Here is a 21,592-nt window from a genome sequence, read left to right on the forward strand (position 1 = left end):
CCCAATTCAAAGGAAAACTTGGTCAATATTTTGCAGTATAATGCCCGTAATACGGATCGAAAAGAAGAGAGATGCATACAAATATACAATGCAAGAACTGGCATCAACCACGCTAAACATAGCACTTAAAAGATGATATGGAAAAGCCTTTTGTAATATTAAGTTCTGCCTAAAATCATCGGCCTATTGCCATGAGAGCCAAAAGCTAGCGAGTCGATGCCTTAGGAAAAAAATTTTCACATACTATACAACTGATGAAAACTATATGAACAGGCTACTAGCGTAATTTATCATCTATACATGATCTACAGCCCTTCCAGAATATGGATAACATAAGGCAACCAGGTCGTAGATTTGGCCACTGCTACTGAAAGAGCTTCACAATTTAGCTTAATGCATCCCAAGTTAAACACGGGGAGTTCTATTTGGCATTGAAAAAGTGGAGGAGCCATTAAGAATATGAGCTTTTCTTTGACTTACGCAACACTTCCTTCAGAACAGCAGCAATTCTATGCGCCATGTGGTGCTCTAAAAAGATTTCTTTGACCCTCTCATACCCTCTCTTCCCCATTGTGAGCCTCCTCTCAACATGAGTAGCGAGTTTGACAATGTTTTTGGCAAGGGGAGTAATCCCTTCCTTCCCAACAGGATGCAGCAAACCCGTCGTCCCATTCAATACAATCTCTGTGGTGCCGCCTGCTGCTGTTCCCTGACAAATGTTTTGAAAATAAAGCAATAAGACTGTTCCTTTACCACATAAGGATACAAAAGCATACTACTATATATGCTGCTCTTGTACTATTCTCTTTTCTTTTAATTTCTTTGCCAAGACGGTATTATATGAACTCTACCTAGTACCTAGAGCCTTAGTTGGAAGATAAGTACTCGAAAACTAACTGAAGGGAGTTAATTACCAGTACAGGCAGCTGAAATGCCATAGCTTCAATGGTTATCCTACCGAAGCATTCTCCCCGTGCCTAGAAGGGATTACCAAAAAAAAAAAAATGGAAAAGAATGGATTATTTACTCGATAAGGAACTTAAGTGCACTGTCACATAGTAATCAGAAAAACAAGCCAATTAAATGAAAATAAAACTAGCATGCCTATGATGAAATTCATTAGATTCATACCACACTAACTGGAGCAGAGAAAATAGGTCAACCCTTTTTATGCATCACATATTTTATCTATTTGACCAACACGGAACTGCTTCACATTTTTTAAAAAAAGAATGAGAGAACTCTGGGCTTTCACATTCTATAAGAGAAATGGTTGTCCAAGACCAGCGAACTAATATGCCTACAATACAATTACGCTATAAATAAATTAAACCTCACTGGCCCCAGATCAAGACCAAATTTCATCCTCACTAACCATATTTGCTATTAAATTCACTTTTGATTCATGTACTGCATTTTGTTTGCAGGATATTTTGTTCCTCTGACTGACTAATTATTGTCTCCTTCCAACTCAATAACCACTATGTGATAAGTTGACAAGTAGGCAAGCTAAAAAAAGGTAAATAGTGGCTAAAACTGTTCACATTTTCATAAATGTGATGTCACTAATATTTTCTCAAGAATATCAAAGTCTCTTTTACACTCTTTCTTCTTATCTAAATTGGAAAAAGCAGGACAGACTGCTATTGTCATTCATATTAATAAGTCGCAACTTTTTTCACCATTAGCCTCTAAATGACATTATTGCTTATAAACATCCATAGACCGGTAGGGAGGATCTTAACCTTGGATAATCTAAGGAAAATGCATGTCATAGTAATGGACTGGTGTTACATGTGCAGGGAGAGCAGGGAATCCATCAATCATCTTATGCTCCATAGCAAAGTTGCTAGAGGCTCGTGGGAATTGGGTTTCCGTCTTCAGGATAGAGTGGGTAATGCTTTTTCGGGTGGCAAAGTTATTGGCTAGTTGGAGAAGCCAGTTTGGTAGTCACCATAATTTAAAAGCACGGAGGATGGCTCCTCATTGCGTGATATGGTGTATTAGGAGAGAATGGCATTACCGAAACTTTGAAGATTGTGAAAGAAAGGTGATAGAGTTAAAAAATATAATGTTCAAAACACTTTAAGGGTGGATGGCTGCTATCATCAGTGCTCACTTTTCTAACTTCCTAGAATTTCTAGATTTGTGTTATTCTCCTTAAGTGAGTGTTTCTCTTGTATACTCGTGTACTGGGGTTGCGCTCCTTTGTACTTTTTTATAAAATTGATTTACTTACAAGAAAAAAAAATCTATAGAAACATAAACAATCAACGTGCACATGAAAATAACAAAAAAAATAAGCAGAGAAGCAATATAAGATAAGTAATAAATAAACTCATGTAATGTTTAAAATAAGATATAATACTTGAAAGAGAGAGCGTGTTGCGATAGCAAGATTACCTGGGAATTCTGAACGAGAACATCAATTGCAGCTAGATAAGGGGCTACAGTCAGAGTTTTATTTACAAAGTGAACTCGATCTTGAATTTTCTTCAGCATTACAAAGTTACGTAATTCTGACTCAAACTTGGTCTGAGCAGTCATGTCACTTCCAACAATTACTGCATGCAGCGTTGGCACCTGCAACTTCTTTTCTCGGATCAATTGCAAGCTTTCATAGAATGAACGAAGAAATAGATCCTGGCCTTTTCCACGCGAAACACCTGCAGTTATTTAGTCCTTTAGTGCCCATAAGCTATGAATATACAAAAACTAGCATAAACGTAACAAGCATTCTTTTAGTATTAATTTTCTTTGTTTTTTTTTTTTTTTTTTTTTCTCTATTTGGAACAGGGCCCAGGGAATGCGGTAAATGGTGTTATGACAATTAACAAACAGAATCCTCTCAAACATATAAGAAGCAACCATGAGTGAAAAAGAAGAGCAGCACTAGAAAACACGGAATTGTCGTAAAGCATTTTAACCAAATGAGCTATGGCGATGGTGGGATAACCAAATATAATAATTACAGATAACAAGTGTCTTGATCTATATAAAAGAAGTAGCAATAGCAAATATCTGGCATATGGTTACATTAGCAACGAAAACATACTGTTTATGATGGCAACTAGTAAATCTTCATTTCGTATTCCAAGAGACTCTCTGACATGTTCACGCAAAACCCTTTTTGCTACACTGTCTTCAGCAACTTCCATGAGTTCCTTGCTATTTCCAAGGTGAACAACATAGGTCTCAGGCATTTTAATCCTGCAGAGTGCAAATTATAAAAATATTAACCCCATATTGTATTAAATAAATAAAGGATCAAGGGAAGAATAGTTGAACGTGAACACTGCATTCCAAACACTATTGCCTTTCAAAATTCCTGACCCAATCAACCCACCTAACTTGCCAGAACTGTAATGAATCAGAGGTTGTGTGTGTGTGTGCACGCGCGTGTGCGTGTTTGAGGTGTGGGGGAGTTGTGTGCTTGTGTGGTTCATTTACGGATTTGGGTAGGACTCATGTACCCAAAAATAGGCAACAATCTGCCACAATCTCCAAGTTTAATTTTTGCCTTTTCAAATATCAGCAAGTTTCTAATAAAACATTATATTTCTACATGGGCCAGCCAAATTCCCTTTGAAGGGCCATGAATCAGGATATGCATAAATACTTGCGAAAAAACAATTGTCCAACCTCAATAACCATGATAAGGCAAGGCTAGATTGAAACAAAAATGCAACATCTAAACAAAAGAATCACTTTCACCAGGAACATGTAGATGGGAGAATATATATGTTTCCTTTTGTTTCCTTCCTAAAGTAACATATGCCTTTGAAGGGTCACATCAATGAATCATCCATCCTTACTCCATTTTTTTCTGTTCTTTTCCAATTTAACAGAAACCTCCCCCAAACATATATAAGGTAATTAGCTATCTAATCATCACTTGCCAAAAGTGCAACATCTCGCTTAAATACTGTACACAAGAAAAATTTAGAGATAATGACTTCAAGAGTATCATTCATTTACGGTTGATATCTGAAAGTAGAGGTTTCATAAGACCCAAAAATACAAGCATGCTGACTTTCCTGGGCATCGCCTAGGCCATGTACATACAGTCCAAATGAAAATGAAAATGGGAACTGAATAGGGACCTTGGTATTCATGATGCCATGGCTATATTGAGTTCTTTACATCCAGACTCGGAAGCTTGTTATACTTGTGCCTAAACCTTCAGATTTCAAAAGTCTACATGGAACAATGCATTCCACAAGAAAAATATGTACTAGAAATCCACTAAGAATGGCATTTAGAAGAACTAAACTAAGCAAGTTTACATCAAGATTTTAGAAACCTACCCCAAGCGCTCATGAGTCCTATTCTTCCAGTATTCTGCCGTCACATGAGAATCAATCATAGCACCAGCAACCAAAGGCAGGTGCTTGACATACTCCAGTCTGAAGTAATGTCCACGCATTTCATGGATCCACCACAACACCTTCGGAAGAACACGAGGAACATTTTCCTTGAGAACAGCATCAAGCCATCTCCCAGCAACAGCTGTGTTCAAAACAACCAAATCAGCTCTGAGAGCTATGTCTATAGCTTCCTGACGCTTGGCAGAGAAGACCTAACAATGTGTGTACACAAAGACATAATTAGAAGCTACTCAAAGATTACAGAGAAATCAATCAAACCTCTCAAAATTAGCACTATCAATGCATAGCAAATCCATAAAGGGCGAAATTTAACACTCAAATAACAAGAATTTTTGGCCTAAATAGTTGTATGCTGAATAGAAGACTGAGGCAAAAGGCATACTGCTTCCAACATCACAAAAGATATAAAAATACATAGCCACTTAGAATTTGGCTCGAGTAGCGAAGGGCAAGGTGGGATCTGGATAGACCTTAGGTTTGAAAGACGTAACAAGCAAGGGAAAACATAAACTATATAAACCAATAAAGAAATTACCTTGACTCCCCGGTCCAACATCTTATGCTCCAAACTGTATATCACCTCATCTGTTTCTGCAGGCTTCTGGACTGTAATCCAACAAACCTCAGCACCAACACTTCTTAACAGAAATGCCAGCTCCATCAACAACAATGGTCCACCTGGAAGAATTTTTTGTTTTAAAAAAAATAATAATCACAAAAAGATTTAAAACAATTCGGTGAAAGAAGACACCCATGCAGTTTCTCAAAAGAAGAGTTACGGGATATTATCTCATATAGTATAATATAATACATGCACACCACACACACACTCTGATATAACAGAAATTGGTTTTGTAGTCTTCAACTAACTCAACGCATTTACCAAGAAAAACCTAAACAACTCAACTAAGCTTAATATCTATTAAATTGGGGTCCACTCTATGGATCCTCATCAACTCGCCACAGTGGTATGCAACTCCAAAGTACTAACTCCTATTGTTCCTAAAAAGAGGAATTCCTAATTTACTAACGTGTTGCCACTTGATAAAATTCCACAGTTAACAAACCTACAAACAACAGGACTAGCTCTAACGTATTCCCCAAACAATATTATAGCATAATATCCTACACAATGCCCCCTGACAAGTCATTTGAGAAACATACCAAGAAGCATAGAGAAATGCACAACACCAGTTAGCATACCAAAAAGCACAAATTGTTTTTTAACGCAGTTAATGAAAACGTAGTTAAATATTTGGTAAAATCACAATTCGGTCTTTAAAATCGTCTGTTTTTTTTTAAAACATGCCCTTACCTGCAATTTGAAAATGTAATACCACTATTTTTTTCAAACGCATTTCCAAACCGAATACTTCTTGTGATTTTGTTTAAAAACACGCTTTTGGCCGTCAAAATTGCAGGCCAAACGGACTGTTAATAAACCAATCCATTATTACAGGACCATCATAGAAACCAATGATTTAGGTTTAAACTGAATACAGTCGCTACATGTAATTGAACTAACTACAACACAAATTAGCGCAAAAAACTAACACTACGGCATTATTAAACAAAGTCATTACAAGTTGACAAATAAAGCAAGAATAAAACAACGATAATGAGAGTTACCGGAGAGAGAGAGCTCGTGCGAGACAAGCAGGACGCGCTTGGACTTCATAAAACCGAGTGGACTCGGCGCGGACCCGGTCTGCGCGGCCGAGTCGACCCGCTTTTTCACGACTTCCACGCGGCGATCGCAGGAGTCGAAGGCGGGTCTGATCAAGAAGGCGATCAACGTCGAGACCGAGAGCATCATAAGGAGAGCGAGGAGCCAGCGCGAGTGCGATGCGGCCCACGTTCCCGAGTGCTTCGCCATCTCTAGGGGTGAGAGTTCGGTGGTCTGCGAGCTTCGCTATGAGCTTCTTCAGCATTTTAGGGCTTGAGGTCGGGTCTCGGCGTGGTGGTCTTTGCACATTTGGCTATGTGGATTCGACACTTGTAAAAACGGGTTTGGGTCTTGCTGGATTTGAAATTGACTGTGCTGTTCGAACTATGAAACTCCGATTGGTCGGGAGAATGAACGGAACCGTACGAATAGCAGCGCTTTAGAGCTTTTCTTCAGAATTGGATGGAACTTGGACCGCGATAGTCGTTTAAAGGTCTTCGTTTACTCTTGGAAAGGCGACCGTTTCCACTTGTTACGTCGAAACGTTTCGACTCGATATTTGTTTTGATTATCGACGCAAGCCTGCACGGCCACACGTTTATAAATAATTTTTGTCACGGCGGATTTTCCTTATTGGGCTGGGTTCCGGTTATAGTTCGAACCTGCCTCAACGGAGTTGAGTGTGAGTCCTATCGTGGGAGCCACAGAACAGTGCACGTGTAATCCGCCCGTTAACACAAGGGTAGTCTTGGCATTTAGAAATCTCAGAAAGACCTCGCAAAACGCATTGACGCAACACATTTTCCTCCCCGGAGCCCGTTTCCTCTTACTCGGGGCCTGGGGGCACAGGCAAAGCCACTCGCTTCGAGGTATTTCCTTTCTCATAGCCATCTCCAAAAATTCCTGCCAACCTCAAAATCCAACTAACTCCAGTGAAAAATCATCCGCTTGCCTCAAGTTTCATAATGACCAAATCTTGGCTACCTGTATTTGTCACAGGTAAGTTTCAATGTGAATTTTGTTCTGGATTTTTGTTAGTGAAATATGCTTTAGCTAGTTGTTTTATCTGATACACAAATTTCATTTTGTTTCAGCTCTTGTTTTACAGGCACTTGGGGCCGCCTCAGTTGTGGTACCGAGTTCCAATTGCTATGTCCTCGATAATTCTAGTCACATTGTTGATTTTGTATCCTACATTGTTATAGACTCTGATTTAGAGAAATATGTCCCAAGTGTTCACGGTGAATTACAGTAGAATAGCTAATTGCACGTACGCGTAAAGCATGTTTACACGTGTACATAAAAGATATGTATCAGTTGATATTTAGAGCCTGGAGTTAATCTGATTGTAATGATTAATTGCCTCATCTTTTGATGACTACTGCTAGGGTTAATACGAGTTCATTTGGAAAAAAAATTTAGAAGGTGTTTTTTGTTTTTGTTTGAAAAGGGTATTTTGATTTGACATAAAGTTAAAAGTAGTTTGGAGTATTTTGTGTTTAGAGTTGTTCATTAATACTTTTGCTTTTTTGGTAGAAAGCAAAAAAGATTGGGCAAACGGCAACTTTTACTACAAGTCTCTTACTTACAAATTGACGTGTTAGTCTATGCGGCAATTGTCACGTCATCTACTAAATAATTAAATTTAATTGTTGCTGGCTTGGCAGTGCCACATCATTTTGTAAGGGTTGTAGTAAAAGCTGCAATACTCCTAAACATTTTTTATATAACATTTTTGGGCTCAAAATTTATAGGTTTACGCTTTTGGGATAAGTGGTGTCTCCGTATGTTCTATCAAAGTCCTTACTTGGATACTCCTAGTTTCCATTTGAGTTAAAACGATACTTTTTCTTTTTCAACCTGCTGCTAAGTGTACTTAAATTTCAATCCTGTCTTTACTTTATAGTAAAGTTGTTTTCTCTTGAGCTGTTAATCAGAGTAGCTGGGTTGGGCATCCTTTTGAGTATGATGAAGGGAAGGTAATGTCCTTATATAAAGCTAATGATCAATAAAGTCCACATTTGCTATTGATATCTTAGTGTACAGTTGATAGATGTTCAAATCCGGAGGGTATTACAATAGAAGTTTGTCCTGCTGCAGGGCTCTGACTTGGTGGTTCGATTTTGCAAAGATGTGGAGAGTAGATCACAAGCGGTAGTCCATACCTTATGATAAATCCTTTTACTACTTTTTTTTTTTTTTGTTGGTTTTAATTATATGCCTCCATTAACTTAATGCAAATCCTGATGATTCCAGTCTGAAGAAATTTACAGCGTGTTGTGGTTGATTAAGTCTTCAATATAAGGCAACTGGCCTCACCCGTTTATTCTAGCTTTATGACTGATAGTCATGAAACTGATAGATAACAGAAGAAGAATGCAAAAAAATTCCGTAGTTTAATCAATTCAATTTCTTTGAACAATTGCACAGCTCACAAAATATTGATTGCTTATACAAGTCAGTGGTGATTAAGTTTTTGCATTCTACTTAGTTGTGATTCTTTTCATTCCCCAGTCAATTGGTGAATCATTAGAAACTTTGCGTTCATGCTTAGTACTTTAATGGCATGCACAAGTAATTTCATATGAGAATGAACCAAAAGTTTGACAAGAAAGTCAATGTGATGACACGGTACTCTTTAATACAATGAAATTATTATTTTTATTTATGATAAATAATTGAAAGAGAGCTTCAGGTTCTTGGTTGATCGGGTTACCTTTTCTTTCTAGCATGGGTGACATATATGTAACGAGTCATTTTTGTGACTCTAAATGTGAAAAGGAGAGTAAAATGGGTTGTGATGCATGAAGCTTGGCATTTCTGTGCACTCTTCATTGATAAAGATGCAGAAATAAGAGTCTTTTTAGTCCATTGGTCACTCTCTGCATAATTCAAGCATAAGTTTCAAAAGAATCATTCATGAAGATCGTATATATTGTGCTATAGATAATATGAGAGTCATATATCCTTTTGGTTTGCTATATGGTGAAAAGAAAAATTCATGCATTTTCTTCTTTTTTAGAAATATGGTTCACATAGGGTGTGCATGTGCTTATACTTATGCAGGGATATGTGGATTTTGGCCGATTTGATAAGCTCAACTACTTCGTTACTGGTTCAGGGCAAGTTGATTTTGTTCAAGTAAGCCATATTTCAACCTGAACAGCATTTTGGGAAACTTTGTAAGTTGTAACCATAAACATGAGTGATGTAGGTAGGTACTTTATGTGCCGTGCAACTCACTTTTGTGCTGTAGGAAAGAACTGTATCAGACTGTCAGCTTATGCTATTTTTCTTTTTTTTCTTTTTTTCTCTTCTTTTGGGAGGGGGGGGAGGGGAGGATTTAAGTAAATGACTATTGGAGTGATGTTGAATCTTTAAAAGAAGAAACAACAGAAGAAGCAAAACTGCAAAAGAGATGGAATGTCATTATTATTGAAATAAAAAGATCTGAAAAGAAGTTGCCCCTCCTTTTTGCCGATATGGGACTCTGCTAGGCCCCTGCTTCCAGGGCACATCAGAGGTCCAAAATCTTGTCAGTACGATGGCTAAAGTGCCTCGAACCCAATTGCAGTGAAAATTATTTTATATGATTTCAATCGTAATGAATTCTCACCGTTTGTTTATGAGACCCTTTTCACCTCTTCTACCCTCTCTCTTTCTGTGGCACACCTTGCCTTCACACTCTTGGTTAAATACCAGAAGGAAGTCAGACATTTCTGTAATGGTTGCCGGATTGAATTATTCTTTTTGAGGCTTTTATACCGTTCTCTTTAAACCTAATGTCTTCATGGTATAGACTGCCAAGTTTAAAAACCTGATCATCTTAATTATCTTTATGTCTAGGGTTTTTTCAATGGTGACCTGATGAATTGTGAGCACAGTTATGATAAAATGGGACGTACAGCTCAGGTTGGTTATGTTTTAAGATATTCTTTTTTTCTTGTTAAAATTCATAAAATCTTATTATATTACTGCTGTAAGAACCTCCTATTTCTTTCGATCAACCAATCTTCTACAAACTCCCCCAATTGTTGTTTGTGTGATTTCAGGTAAATGTTATATGTGGAAGTTGTTTAAATGAAGAATGTAAAGGTTTGTGAACTCTTCATTTCTGAGTTTCAATGTCTAGTTGCTTCATACACATGGAAATGCATGACCCTCAAATACATGAGCATTTTTGAGTTTCTACTATGTTGATAAGCCTGTGTTTGGTTGCTTGGAAGCCAAATTGATTTGTCAATTCATGATTTCTAATAGAATAGTTAAAATGATGAACTTAGAGGATTCTGCTGAAGGGTTCGTAACAAATTGGAAAAAGGAAGACAATTTCAGTGCGTGCCGCACAATGGTCAAGTTTTATTTGACTTCTGAAGCAGATTTTAGGAGAAGGATCTTCTCCATTTCAAATGAAATGGAGAGCATCCAGTTAGTGTATTTAGGAGGGGTAAAATGGTCCAATAATGGTAGTTCTTTTAACCATATATGCCAATGAAATACTACTTCTTGAGGGAAAGTGATGACAAAGGCTGTAGTTGTGACCGGTTCTTGGTTCTGTTCACTAAGCTTGAATAGAATGTTGGGACCATACTTTTTGTGATGGATATTCCCTCAAATCTTTTGCATGCCAGGTGAAGATAACGATTCCTAATTGATATTTTTGTTCATCATATGGCACAAGGCACTCTTAGTTGTTGGGTCATTTTAATTTGGTACAATGCTTTTATCTCTCTTTAGAAAATATACTGTTCTTCATATTTTTATACGTCTTTAATTGCCTCTGCACCTTTAAATGTCAATTGCCTCTTTTAAGTACAAATTTTTTTAAAAGTAATTAAAGGCACATAAAATTATCTTTGTTTTCTATCTCAGATGGGCTTGGATGCATATGCAATGTTACCTATGAGTCAACTTGCAGGTCTTCTACACTGCCTTGAGTTCCATTTATATTCCTCTTATTTCTTTTTCTTGTAGTGTTGATTCTTGGTGTATAATTCATTGAATTGCTACCTCTATGATAAGAATGCTTCAAATTTGTACTTAAAGGCCTCTACGTTGTTACAACTAGCAGGAGAGAAGAGCTTGTTTCTGTATTATTGACAGCTAAAGCTTTTATGGTTCCATTTTAACCAAAAATTAAATTAATCAATGTATGCATAAGAATTTAATAAAGAGCAAGACATATATTAATTAAATTTGTTTGCAGCCAGTTCCGTAAGAAAAGTTGGATCCATATTACAGAAACGCAAGCTCAAGTTTCACTCTGTTAAATTATTACGCCCCTTTCTTGAATTTGACAAATAAGATTCAAAATTCCATAGGATTTTTCTCTTTTCTAAGATAAAACAATAAAAGTAAGAACTCATAACTATCCAACGATTAGTTCTTGGAAGCCTACAGAGAATTTTCTAGATTATAATTTACGGGTGGTGGATAAGTCAAAAATAGATTTGAATAATATTACTGTGCTGGTGGTAAACTCACAAAAATTGCTTCATTATTATATTGATTTGAGACATTTTATAACTCTTTCCGATTTATATCTCGCCTCCCATAAAATCTGATGTAACTTCTCAATATTTGTGGCTGTATCTGATTTTGTCAGAGTTTTTGTTGAACTTGCTATTCAATGTGAGAGATCCGGTCCACGGGTATTTGAGGGCTTCACTGTTGGGTTTCATCCACGATCATGGGAAATTGTAAGACCCTATGCTATTCTTAGTAATGTATCTTAATTTTGTATTGCCAGAAAGAAAATTTACCCTGCAAAAGGACAAGAAAAACAATTACCTTTTATGAACTTGTAGGTTTACAATGGTATGACCCAATTGGGTTTTGAAAAGTCTCACCGTGATTTCAGGTCTGTGATCTTGCTGAAAGTTGTTTTGCTTTGCCTTCTTTTTTCTTTTTCAAACTTCTGTCATCAATGATGGTGAATATATGCTTCATACACCAAACTTTTTTCCATTATTGTCACCAATAATTTGAGAATAATGCATTACTTTTTACAGCTTTACAACTGAACAGGTTCATGTAGCCCTTTATATGACCGCGATTGCTTCTCTATCGAAATTGGTGCAGAAGCCTATTATTGAGGTACTCTTCTTTTGTCATTTCAGTCGGTGGGAAGCATGTTATATTTATTATATCTGCCTAATCATTAACTTGTTACTTTACTCATCAAAAGTATATATGCCTAATATCTGATATATATTTGGCTGCCTCCAGGTTCTTCCAGAAAATGGCCTGGAAGTTCGGTTATCAGGCTCAGGGGCAACTGGGAAACCCCCTACAACTTTGTCGCCCACAGTGCTGATTGTGGATTGGAGATGTATAGATTCTTGCAGCAGTAAATTTTTGATGTATAATCTTCTAAACTGGTTTAACATTTTTTTTTCCCCATCTTCAGGTGAGAAGGCCCGCAATACTCCATATGAAGTTAATGTCACTATCCCAGTAGAGGGTTATGAGCCCATTCAATTCATTCTTACAAAAATGTGTGGTAAGCTTACATTGCTGTCATCATGAAAACCTCTCTCTCTCTCTTTGCAGAATTTATCGATGGTTTAATACTCTCCTTTAAATTTTCAGAAAAAAAAATCAATTTATTTATTAGTAATGATTTTATTGAAAAAAAAGAGACACACCAGGTTACCAAACACCCCCCCCCCCCCCCCCCCCCCAAAACCCAATGCAGGAGAAGAGAAAGGAAAAAAAAAAAAAAAACTCATTAGTTCTGGAGATGGGATATGTTGCTTTGTGATTAATGTGTCTCTGCTTTCATTATAACTTGCTTGTTGATATGTGATTTTGGAGGATCTTACAATCCATCATATGTGAATGAGTCCCTGTGTTGGCATCTACTTTCCCAAATTTGTATGCAATAGCACTCGTCTTTAGTTGGCAATAAGTGACAGTTGAACACAGTACGGACTGAAAAAACCCTACTACTTCCAGTTCACTTTCAGTTTGTAGTTGATTGCTTCCATATCTGAGCTCTCAGTTCCATAAAGAACTAGCCTTGTTTTTTCAAATTTTGCAGAATATAGGCAGGATCAAGGGGCAAGTGCGACCAGAGGGTGGGCTACATTTGGAGTGGTATCGTGCATGTATGAATAGCTTCACTATGTCTTTTTTCTCCATTAGATAAGTACTAAGAGCACATATGTTCAATTTTGAATAGTAAAATAACCAGGACATGTGATGGAGGCATCTGCATAATATGCAATTGGTGTTATGTAGGCACTTTTGGCCAACTGATAGATTGTCTGGTATATGCTTTGAATATATAGTATGAAAATACCCTTAAACTAGTTCATGGTATGCATTTGGCCTCAACTTGTTGCATGTGATGCAGTAGCAATTTCACTCCATTTAATATTCATTAAGCAAGGGTTGATCTCTATATTCCACCGGCATGTTACAAATCTTTTTGGATATCTCTTTGCTTTCTGAATATTTGATGTTTGGCCAAATTGGAATTTGGCCTGGAGCAGATTCATTGTCTGTTCAACAGTGTTTTGTTGCGGAGGATTCATTTACAAAACTCGAGTGGAACGCCTGGTAAGCTGTTTAGCTTTTGCTTACATGCATTAAATGGTACTTTAGTTTCTCGCTTTTGCCATATTTTGCAAATACACATCTCTACAATCATCTATTTATGTTTTGGTCACATGTAGCATGGGATTGATGCATTGCCGGGCATGACAATACTATCTGCTTGCTTAGAAACTGTAAGTTTACTGTACTTGTGGCAATTACGTAACTGGAACCCTTAGATTTAACAATGTTCTATTATTTGTTACATTGATATTGATTAAACAAAAGGGTGCGCTTGGACGGCGGCCAAATGTGGAGAGATTTTGATATTATTAGGGTAAAATGTTAGAGAAACATTAATAGTTAATTGAATTTGGGGATGTATGAATAGGTGAGTGGAGCAGGGCAAAGCTACTCGCGAGCAGAAGACCTTAACAATGCCTTCGCCAAAGCCTCTTGGGAACAACCAAGTGAAAAGAAATATGGTTCCATCTGAATTCTATATACCTCGCCACATTTCAATTTCCAGCGAATTTTATACTGCAAATCACACATGTATCAACCAAAGATATGCGGGATCATGAAGTCTCACCACCTTATCATACTATAATCGAAGTCTACAGCGAGAGTTTGTAATCGCCCATGTGAGTATATTTTCCTAAGTTCATTTACTGCCTTCTTTGTTGTTGTATTTGTTTTCTTACATTTCAGAGAATATATATACAATTTTGTCCGCATCCTCCCCATATTCAAGTCTTTGTGCTTGTGTTCGTGTGAGAATTATTATTATTTTTTTTTTTTAAAGAAAGAAAAAGAAAAAGAGAAGAAAGAAAAGAAAAATGAATTTGTGCGAGGCTAATTTTTCTTAAAAAAGATGAATTAGTGTAACTTTTTTACTACATGTTCAAAAATACATTGGCTTCATTTGTTAAAATTCTTGTATTCTGTCTTTTATTTTTTCATCTCAAAACAAAAACATTAACAAACAACTCAAATACAAAAACAGCTTTCACATTAATGTCACATCAGAATATGTTTTCAAAAAATAAAAAATAACCGAGCTATTATTTTATATGATAAAACAATATTGCATATGCTAAAGTTTACTTAAACTCTTTTTTCTTTTTTCTTTTTTTCTTGGTAATATCACTTCCTAATTATTTACTAAAAGAACATATGCTTTTCTACATGCTAATAATATGTTAAAGTGACAATATTCCAACAACTCATGAGTTTTTCCAAATTCATGGGTATGGATAATTTGACTACTAATGAGGGAAAACTTCATGGGGAGATTTTACTTTTTTTTTTTTTTTTGAAAGGCATGGGGAGATGTTACTTCACTTTAAATGAAAATACTATGATTTTTTAATAGCACAAGTATATATATATTACAGAATTAAAATAAAAAATAAAAAATTCTAAACGTATTTTTCCCGTGCATTTGCATGGGCTTACAGCTAGTTAACTGAAACGTGGATCCAGCTAATAGAAGGTACTAGCCATTAGCAACAAATGAAAGAGAAAAAAAAGTTTGGCTTTTTGTCGTGGTAGCAGTCTCTGAACCCTCCCATATGATTATTAGTGAAGTAAAAAGGGAAAAATGTAAAATAAATTTTTAATCTTTGTGGCTGCACCTATTTGTAATAAGTTTTTTAGGGTTTAAAAAATTACTTAAAACTTCCTATGATAAATATAAATGACAAAAAAACTCTTCAATTTGAAATTTTGACGAAAATCGTCAATGAACCACCCCTACCCATATAATTTTTTTAATATTTATATTTTTAGTTTTATATATTTATTATAGGAGACACATGTCGTATTATTATAGTGTTGATATGGTATTATGACAATTTTTTGTCAAAATTTCAAACAAAGTTAGGTACTAAAAAAAAAAAAAAAAAACTAAGGATTTAAATAAAATTTCACCTTCTCTCTAGTATGTTTGACAAGTGAGTGACCGTAACAGAATAGTTAAAAGTTTTTTTTAAAAAATAGTACAGAGTAATAGATGTAATATAAAATAAAAAGTACTTAATAAAAAAAATTGTATAAAAGTATAAAAGTTTTGTATTGTAGTAAATTTTTTTATTTAAATAATAATAAAAAATTATTAATGCAAAAGAAAAAGTTTAAAAAAATTAAAATATTTTAATATTGATTGTTTTTGAAAAATATGAAAATAAAATTTTTAAAAAATAAAAACCTATTATGAGCCTTTGAAAAACCTAAAGCACAGGTACGTTCTTGCTGAATTTCTGATAGTTTCAGATTAGGTCTTAATGGCCTAGCAAGAACTGCCTCCCTAATGATTATTGATTGTAGCATGACCCACTTTTCAAACCTAGAAATAGCTTTCATCTTTTCTGCAACTGAAAGTCCAAGTCTGCGTACCAATAGGAGGAAATCATGGGGTTGTTTGGTAAGAACGTGAACGGAAAATTACTCAGATGCCAATGTCAACTCACATGCCAACATCCTATTTACACAGTTTTTTTTTTTTTTTTTTTTTTTTCAAATTTAGTAAAAAAAAAATGGTTTGAATTTTTTCTTTTTTAGTCTAGTTTATTAAATCAATATTTGTTCTTAAAACACATGATTTTCACATATATTTTTAAAATAGATGTAAAAATCATATATTTTATTAATTCTATTAAAAAAACATAAAGAATCATATGTTTAGAAGACAAATGTAAATTTAATAAATTAAGTTACAAGAATTTTCCACCGAGCCTAAAAATTTACTTTTTTATGTTAGCATCTTAAAAAGAAAGAAAGCTCGATGCCTCGATATCCATGGCTAATTGGCTAAGAATTTCTAATTTTTTATGGACATTGAGTGGTGTGATCATGTGATGGGTCATAGGGAATCCCACCTTATAAACGTGGTGCGGGAAAGATTTCAAAACAAACGAAAAAAAAAAAGGTAAAAAAAAAAGTAAAAAATTCATAAGAAAGAATTTGGCTTAACTTAAATGAAATTTTTTTTAAAAAAAAAAATATATTAAAAAAAAAATAGAGATTGTCTTTGTAAAAAGGTTATTAAAGTTTAAATTTTAATTATCCCACCTCCATAGGTGCTCGGTAACAAACAAACAAAAAAAAATAAAAATCAAACCCCATGTGTAATTAATGAGAAAGAGAAAGAAGGTTCTACTTGTGTCAAACCATTACGTGCTTCGTGTTCGTGAGGATCATCGAGGTGACATGAAAAAGTGATGCTGATTTTGTCTACAATAAATACTCGGCTTTCCGCGTGTATGGACATAATTGGCAATTTGGCATTGCTGTCGGGAAAAGTTGCTCCGATCAATCAAATTAGCCGCGGTGAAAGATTCTTTGGTATTTTTTATTTTTTAATAATAATAAAAATTGGTTGATATGATATAAAGTAAAAAACATTTATGTATAAAAAAGAAAAATTTTGTTTTGTATTAATTTTTTTATTTGAATATAATAAAAAATGATTAATTTGATATAAAAAATAAAACAAAATGATAATGCTCTTTAAGCCTAATTAAAGCCGAACAATATACTAATAAGAACATTCCTATCAACTTTTTAACTATTTTTTCTAAATATAGGAAACAAAACTACTTGTTACTTTTTTATTAAAAAGCATCCCACAGCAGTTTCCCTTCATTTTTTCTTATATCATTAAATTTTTTTTTTTTTTTAACTTTAACTTTAATTAAAAGTAGAAAAAAAAAAAGATAAAGTAGGAGAGAGATTATATGTTTTTAGGATAATCAATTTAATGGGAAGTAAATAGTATTTTTCAATGCATTGAGAAGTACTATTTACTTATAGGAAAACAAAAATTTTAAAGAAGTTGATGTAGAAAAATTTTTATAATTTTTTAAAAAATTTTCTTAAAACTTAAGAAAACATCCCCTATAAAAAAAGCTGATTTGAATGTTCTTGAAGTAAAGTTAAAAAGCCTAAAAAGAAAAATCCAATCAACTTGGGAAGGGATAATATACGGATAATAATATGCTCTTTGATCGAGAGAGCTAGGGCCTACAAAAGATGGCTTGCAATTTAAGAATGATAGCAAAAAGTTAAAGGAGTAGCTGTCCAACCCCAGCAATTAAATCTTAAATTACATCGTCGGTGGGGATGGATTGGAGGAACCTAATATTCTCTTTATTTTTGTTTCATACTAGCTATAATATTGCCTTTTCCTTTTCTATATATATATATATATATATGACCCTACGTATACAACAACAGTCAAATACCTCCTATTATTATAATTGATTGAAATCAAAAGTAGAAGACGGGTTTCTTTTCGAGCTTTGATTCATGTACAACTCTACCCCAACTCTTACACAACTCCAAGGCACATTGGGGTGTGGCTCACATAATGGGTCTCACCTTAATGTATTTTGAAGTTGTGCAATAGTTGAATAGAAGTTGTAATTTTAACATTATATTTTCTTTTCATACGTCCCATCTAATGGCAACATGTGAACAGAAGAAATAAAAAAAAAATTACCCCATGGGCCCAACAAAAAAGGTCAAATATAAAGGGATTGTATAATATAATATTTTATTTTATTTTATTATATATTATAAAAATATATTTTTTTACATTATGGAGTCCATTTTGCATACATCTTCCTTAAGTTGGATTGATTAATTCACCATTGATATATTTTTTTTTCTTTTTAAATTACGGGTAGATGGAGCATGCCAACCCACGGGATGTGAATGCAAGATGGATGCCAAAATGCAAGAAGCATTTCTCATGTTTTTATCTCACTTGTTTGGTATGACATTGTCTGTCATTGTTTAAAAATAAATAAATAATCTAAAGGTTGATTGACAATATCATATTAGTAAAGCGAAATAAAAAGTGTGGTGTATAACATTACTCAAATGAAAAATTACTATGTACAACAACATATGAGGGGGATTAGGACTTGAAACGAAGAGGATTCACTTTGTTATCTAATTTTGTTTTATCGTATATAATAATATATAGTGTTACATTATTTAAAAATTTTGAATGACGTGACAACATATTCATCCGGAAGCAATATATACATTATTAGATATGTGAAAAATCATATTGACTAAGGGTGAAAATGTGGGCGGATAAAAACTGCCTGCATCCACTATCCGAACATACGGATAACAGATGTGGTTACCAAAACCTATTATCCCGTATATACGGATGTAGATAGCGGTTTTAGGGTACGCGAATTCGGTTAATAACCGCACCCGCATTCCCTTTTATATATAATATATATTTAATTAAATTCACTAAAATGAGGTTGTTTTGAATTTGATAAGTTTAGGATCCTTAGGTTATGCATTATATGTTTTTTTCACTAACATCTTAAAGTCACGTCTCACTGTATTTACTTTTTCTTTTCTTTTCTTTGGGCAATTCAAAACCGATTATTCTAATAATGACAATCTATGATTGATAATCGTGAATTATGTAACAAATGAAATCTTAATTTATTTAAGCTTTCATACAGTAGTAACTGCATTATTTAATATTGCATATAGATTTAGATAGTCATTCAAAATATTTCATTACCTCATATACGGATAACGGGTAAAAACTGCACGGATGTAAATAGTAATCCCATGATGTAGATGAAGGCATGGATACATGAAATAACTGCATTATGGGATGCGAATATTACTAATAACCGCATCCGCTTTCGAACTTTCACCCATAAATTATTGACCACGAAATGATTCATTGGATCCTACACTAGATAAAGGTCCCCTAAAATTCCCTTAAATTGTTGGAGCATGCAATTTAAGGAATTCAAGGCCCTTCTTTACATCGAACAATCTCAAATATGTCATGTTAGTGTCTATTACAATCTTGAATTTCACTAACTAGTTTTATGCCAAAATTAATATAAGTGTAAATGTACTCCCCCTTTATTTTAGCCAAAAACCACATGCATTTTTGCTTACCTCCACCAACTTAGAATCTAGATGATGCAAGGACTACAAATAGCCGTCGTATTGACGCCATCAAAGTTCAAACCCAACAACTATTGACGGCATATATATCAACCCTGCCTCGAGGAGTGGTCGCACAACTATGTTTAAAGAAATGGGGTAATTACTTGTTGAAATCTGACGGAGTAAACTTTGGTGACCCAAAAAATAAGAAACAAAACTATAGGAAACAAAAGTCGTTTATATTAATTAGATCGAGATCGAATTGATTAAATAATTAAGTGTATATTCAAATCTTTAATTTCAATAACCAGTTTTAAACATATATGCCAAAATTTAAAAAATAAAGTTTAAAACTACTCTCTATGTATTTGTTAAATCACAATTTATTCTAAAAGCTTAAGCTAATAGGAAGATGTCAATTTAATCACTTAATCAATACTTTAATACTTTTCTCTTACCTGTGAGTTCAAACTATCTTTTAATAGGTGAGGTCAACACGTGGTTTACAATTGAAAATATGGTGAATTACCGAGTCAAGGTTCAAACTCAGGATTTTTGACTTTGATACCATGTTAAATCAACATTTATTCTAAAAGTTTAAGTTGATAAAAAGAGATAAATTTAGTCACTTAATCAATACTTTAACATCTTTTAGGCAAAAACCACCAATAAAAATTATCTCCACCAACTTAATTAGAATCTAGAAGATGCAAGGATTGCAAATAGCCGGCGAATTGACGCCATCAAACCCTACAACCATTGATTGCATGAAGCCTCGAGAGTGGTCGCACACCTATGTTTATATAAATGGAGTAATTACCTATTAAAATATGACGGAGTAAACTTCCGTGACCCATAAAAGAAAAAACAAAACCATAGCAAACAAAAGTTGTTCATATTAATTAAAGAAATCGACTAAATAATTACTATTTCATTTGAAATAAGTGAAGAGATTGAACGGTTTAAGTTACCAAGTGCATGAAAGAGTCAAAATGCTGCAATTCTATTTTAAGTTGGTCACACTTTGAATACACCTATAATTTTGAGTTCACTGGTTTTTTCAACAGAGCAGGTAAGTCCACTTTTGGCGCTTCTAGAAATAAATGCCTGCAGGCTGACCATGACTCGGACATGCCTTTAATTTTATTATTTTTGCTATGACTCGAACATGCATGCATTTAATTAAATTATAAAGTTAATTGTCTGGCTCATGTGGAATTAGTGAACACCTCTAATCTAATCGCGTCAAGGAGACCAAAAAACAACAAGTGGAACTTGATTTTAATGTGGAGGCTAGGCTTCATAACCATATATAGTTTGTACTCGTTAAAATGCTCCTATAATGGGTATAATAAGAAAAATTGACTAATTCTCTTGTTCCGTTCGTTAATGTTTTTCTTTTAAGAAATTTTTTAGTTTTTGTTTGAAAAAATGTTTTGACATGATATGCATAAGAGTGAAAAATAATTTTGACTATTTTGTATTATAAGATTTATTTAAGTTTACGATTTTGAAATCGAGTAATTTAAAAATAACAATTTTAAAGCATTAAATTTGAAATAGCAGAAAGATCACAATTTAAACTTTAAAATTATATTTTAGCCTTTAAAAAAGCGTGCATTTTTTTAAAATATGCCCATTGACTAGAATTTTAAAACCGTAATTATTACAAAACGTACTCCAAGCAACCAAAACTTGCTAAAAAAAACAAAACCAGAATTTTGTTGTGGGTTGAAGCAATGAGCATAATATGCTAATAATTAAGCAAAGGCTCGTGATTTAGACCACACTTCCCACCAAAAATGAACATGAGAACGATCAAAGGCTCAAAGCAATTCTTCTCTAGTTCCTATGTTAAATTAACCAAGGAAACTTTAGTTTGCTATACAAGTCAAAAGTTTGCTTCCCTGTAATCAGCTACGTACGAGCTTATCATGATGAACCTAGTTAGCTACCAACTATAGCGTCCTTTTCTTTTAATTTTTCTCTCTCTCTTTGACGTTGATGTTTTCAGCTAGTTAGCTACCGACTCCAACTTTTTTGTTCCCTTCCCCCACATTTT

At 34.3% G+C, this 21,592-nt stretch overlaps 2 protein-coding genes across 2 annotated transcripts; one reads left to right on the forward strand and one right to left on the reverse strand.

The window, feature by feature from the left end:
- Positions 1-133: 133 nt before the first annotated feature.
- On the reverse strand, positions 134-6,621 carry LOC133851038 (uncharacterized). The gene is made up of 7 exons (XM_062287333.1): positions 6,018-6,621; positions 4,924-5,066; positions 4,308-4,579; positions 3,056-3,210; positions 2,404-2,666; positions 915-977; positions 134-709 (listed from the first exon to the last, which is right to left on the reverse strand). Exons 1-7 carry the CDS (start codon positions 6,262-6,264, stop codon positions 452-454), a joined length of 1,401 nt encoding a protein of 466 aa, XP_062143317.1. The 5' UTR covers positions 6,265-6,621; the 3' UTR covers positions 134-451.
- A 120-nt stretch (positions 6,622-6,741) lies between these two features.
- On the forward strand, positions 6,742-14,339 carry LOC133851039 (uncharacterized). Its single transcript, XM_062287334.1, has 17 exons — positions 6,742-7,053; positions 7,149-7,240; positions 7,992-8,033; positions 8,155-8,208; positions 9,121-9,195; positions 9,901-9,966; positions 10,107-10,149; positions 10,927-10,972; positions 11,660-11,753; positions 11,862-11,914; positions 12,066-12,150; positions 12,283-12,385; positions 12,464-12,556; positions 13,097-13,163; positions 13,551-13,617; positions 13,734-13,787; positions 13,985-14,339. The coding sequence occupies exons 1-17, from the start codon at positions 7,020-7,022 to the stop codon at positions 14,087-14,089; spliced, it is 1,173 nt and encodes a 390-aa protein (XP_062143318.1). The 5' UTR covers positions 6,742-7,019; the 3' UTR covers positions 14,090-14,339.
- Positions 14,340-21,592: the final 7,253 nt, after the last annotated feature.

Source organism: Alnus glutinosa, chromosome 12, assembly GCF_958979055.1.
Source record: "Alnus glutinosa chromosome 12, dhAlnGlut1.1, whole genome shotgun sequence".
NCBI classification, from domain to species: Eukaryota; Viridiplantae; Streptophyta; class Magnoliopsida; order Fagales; family Betulaceae; genus Alnus; species Alnus glutinosa.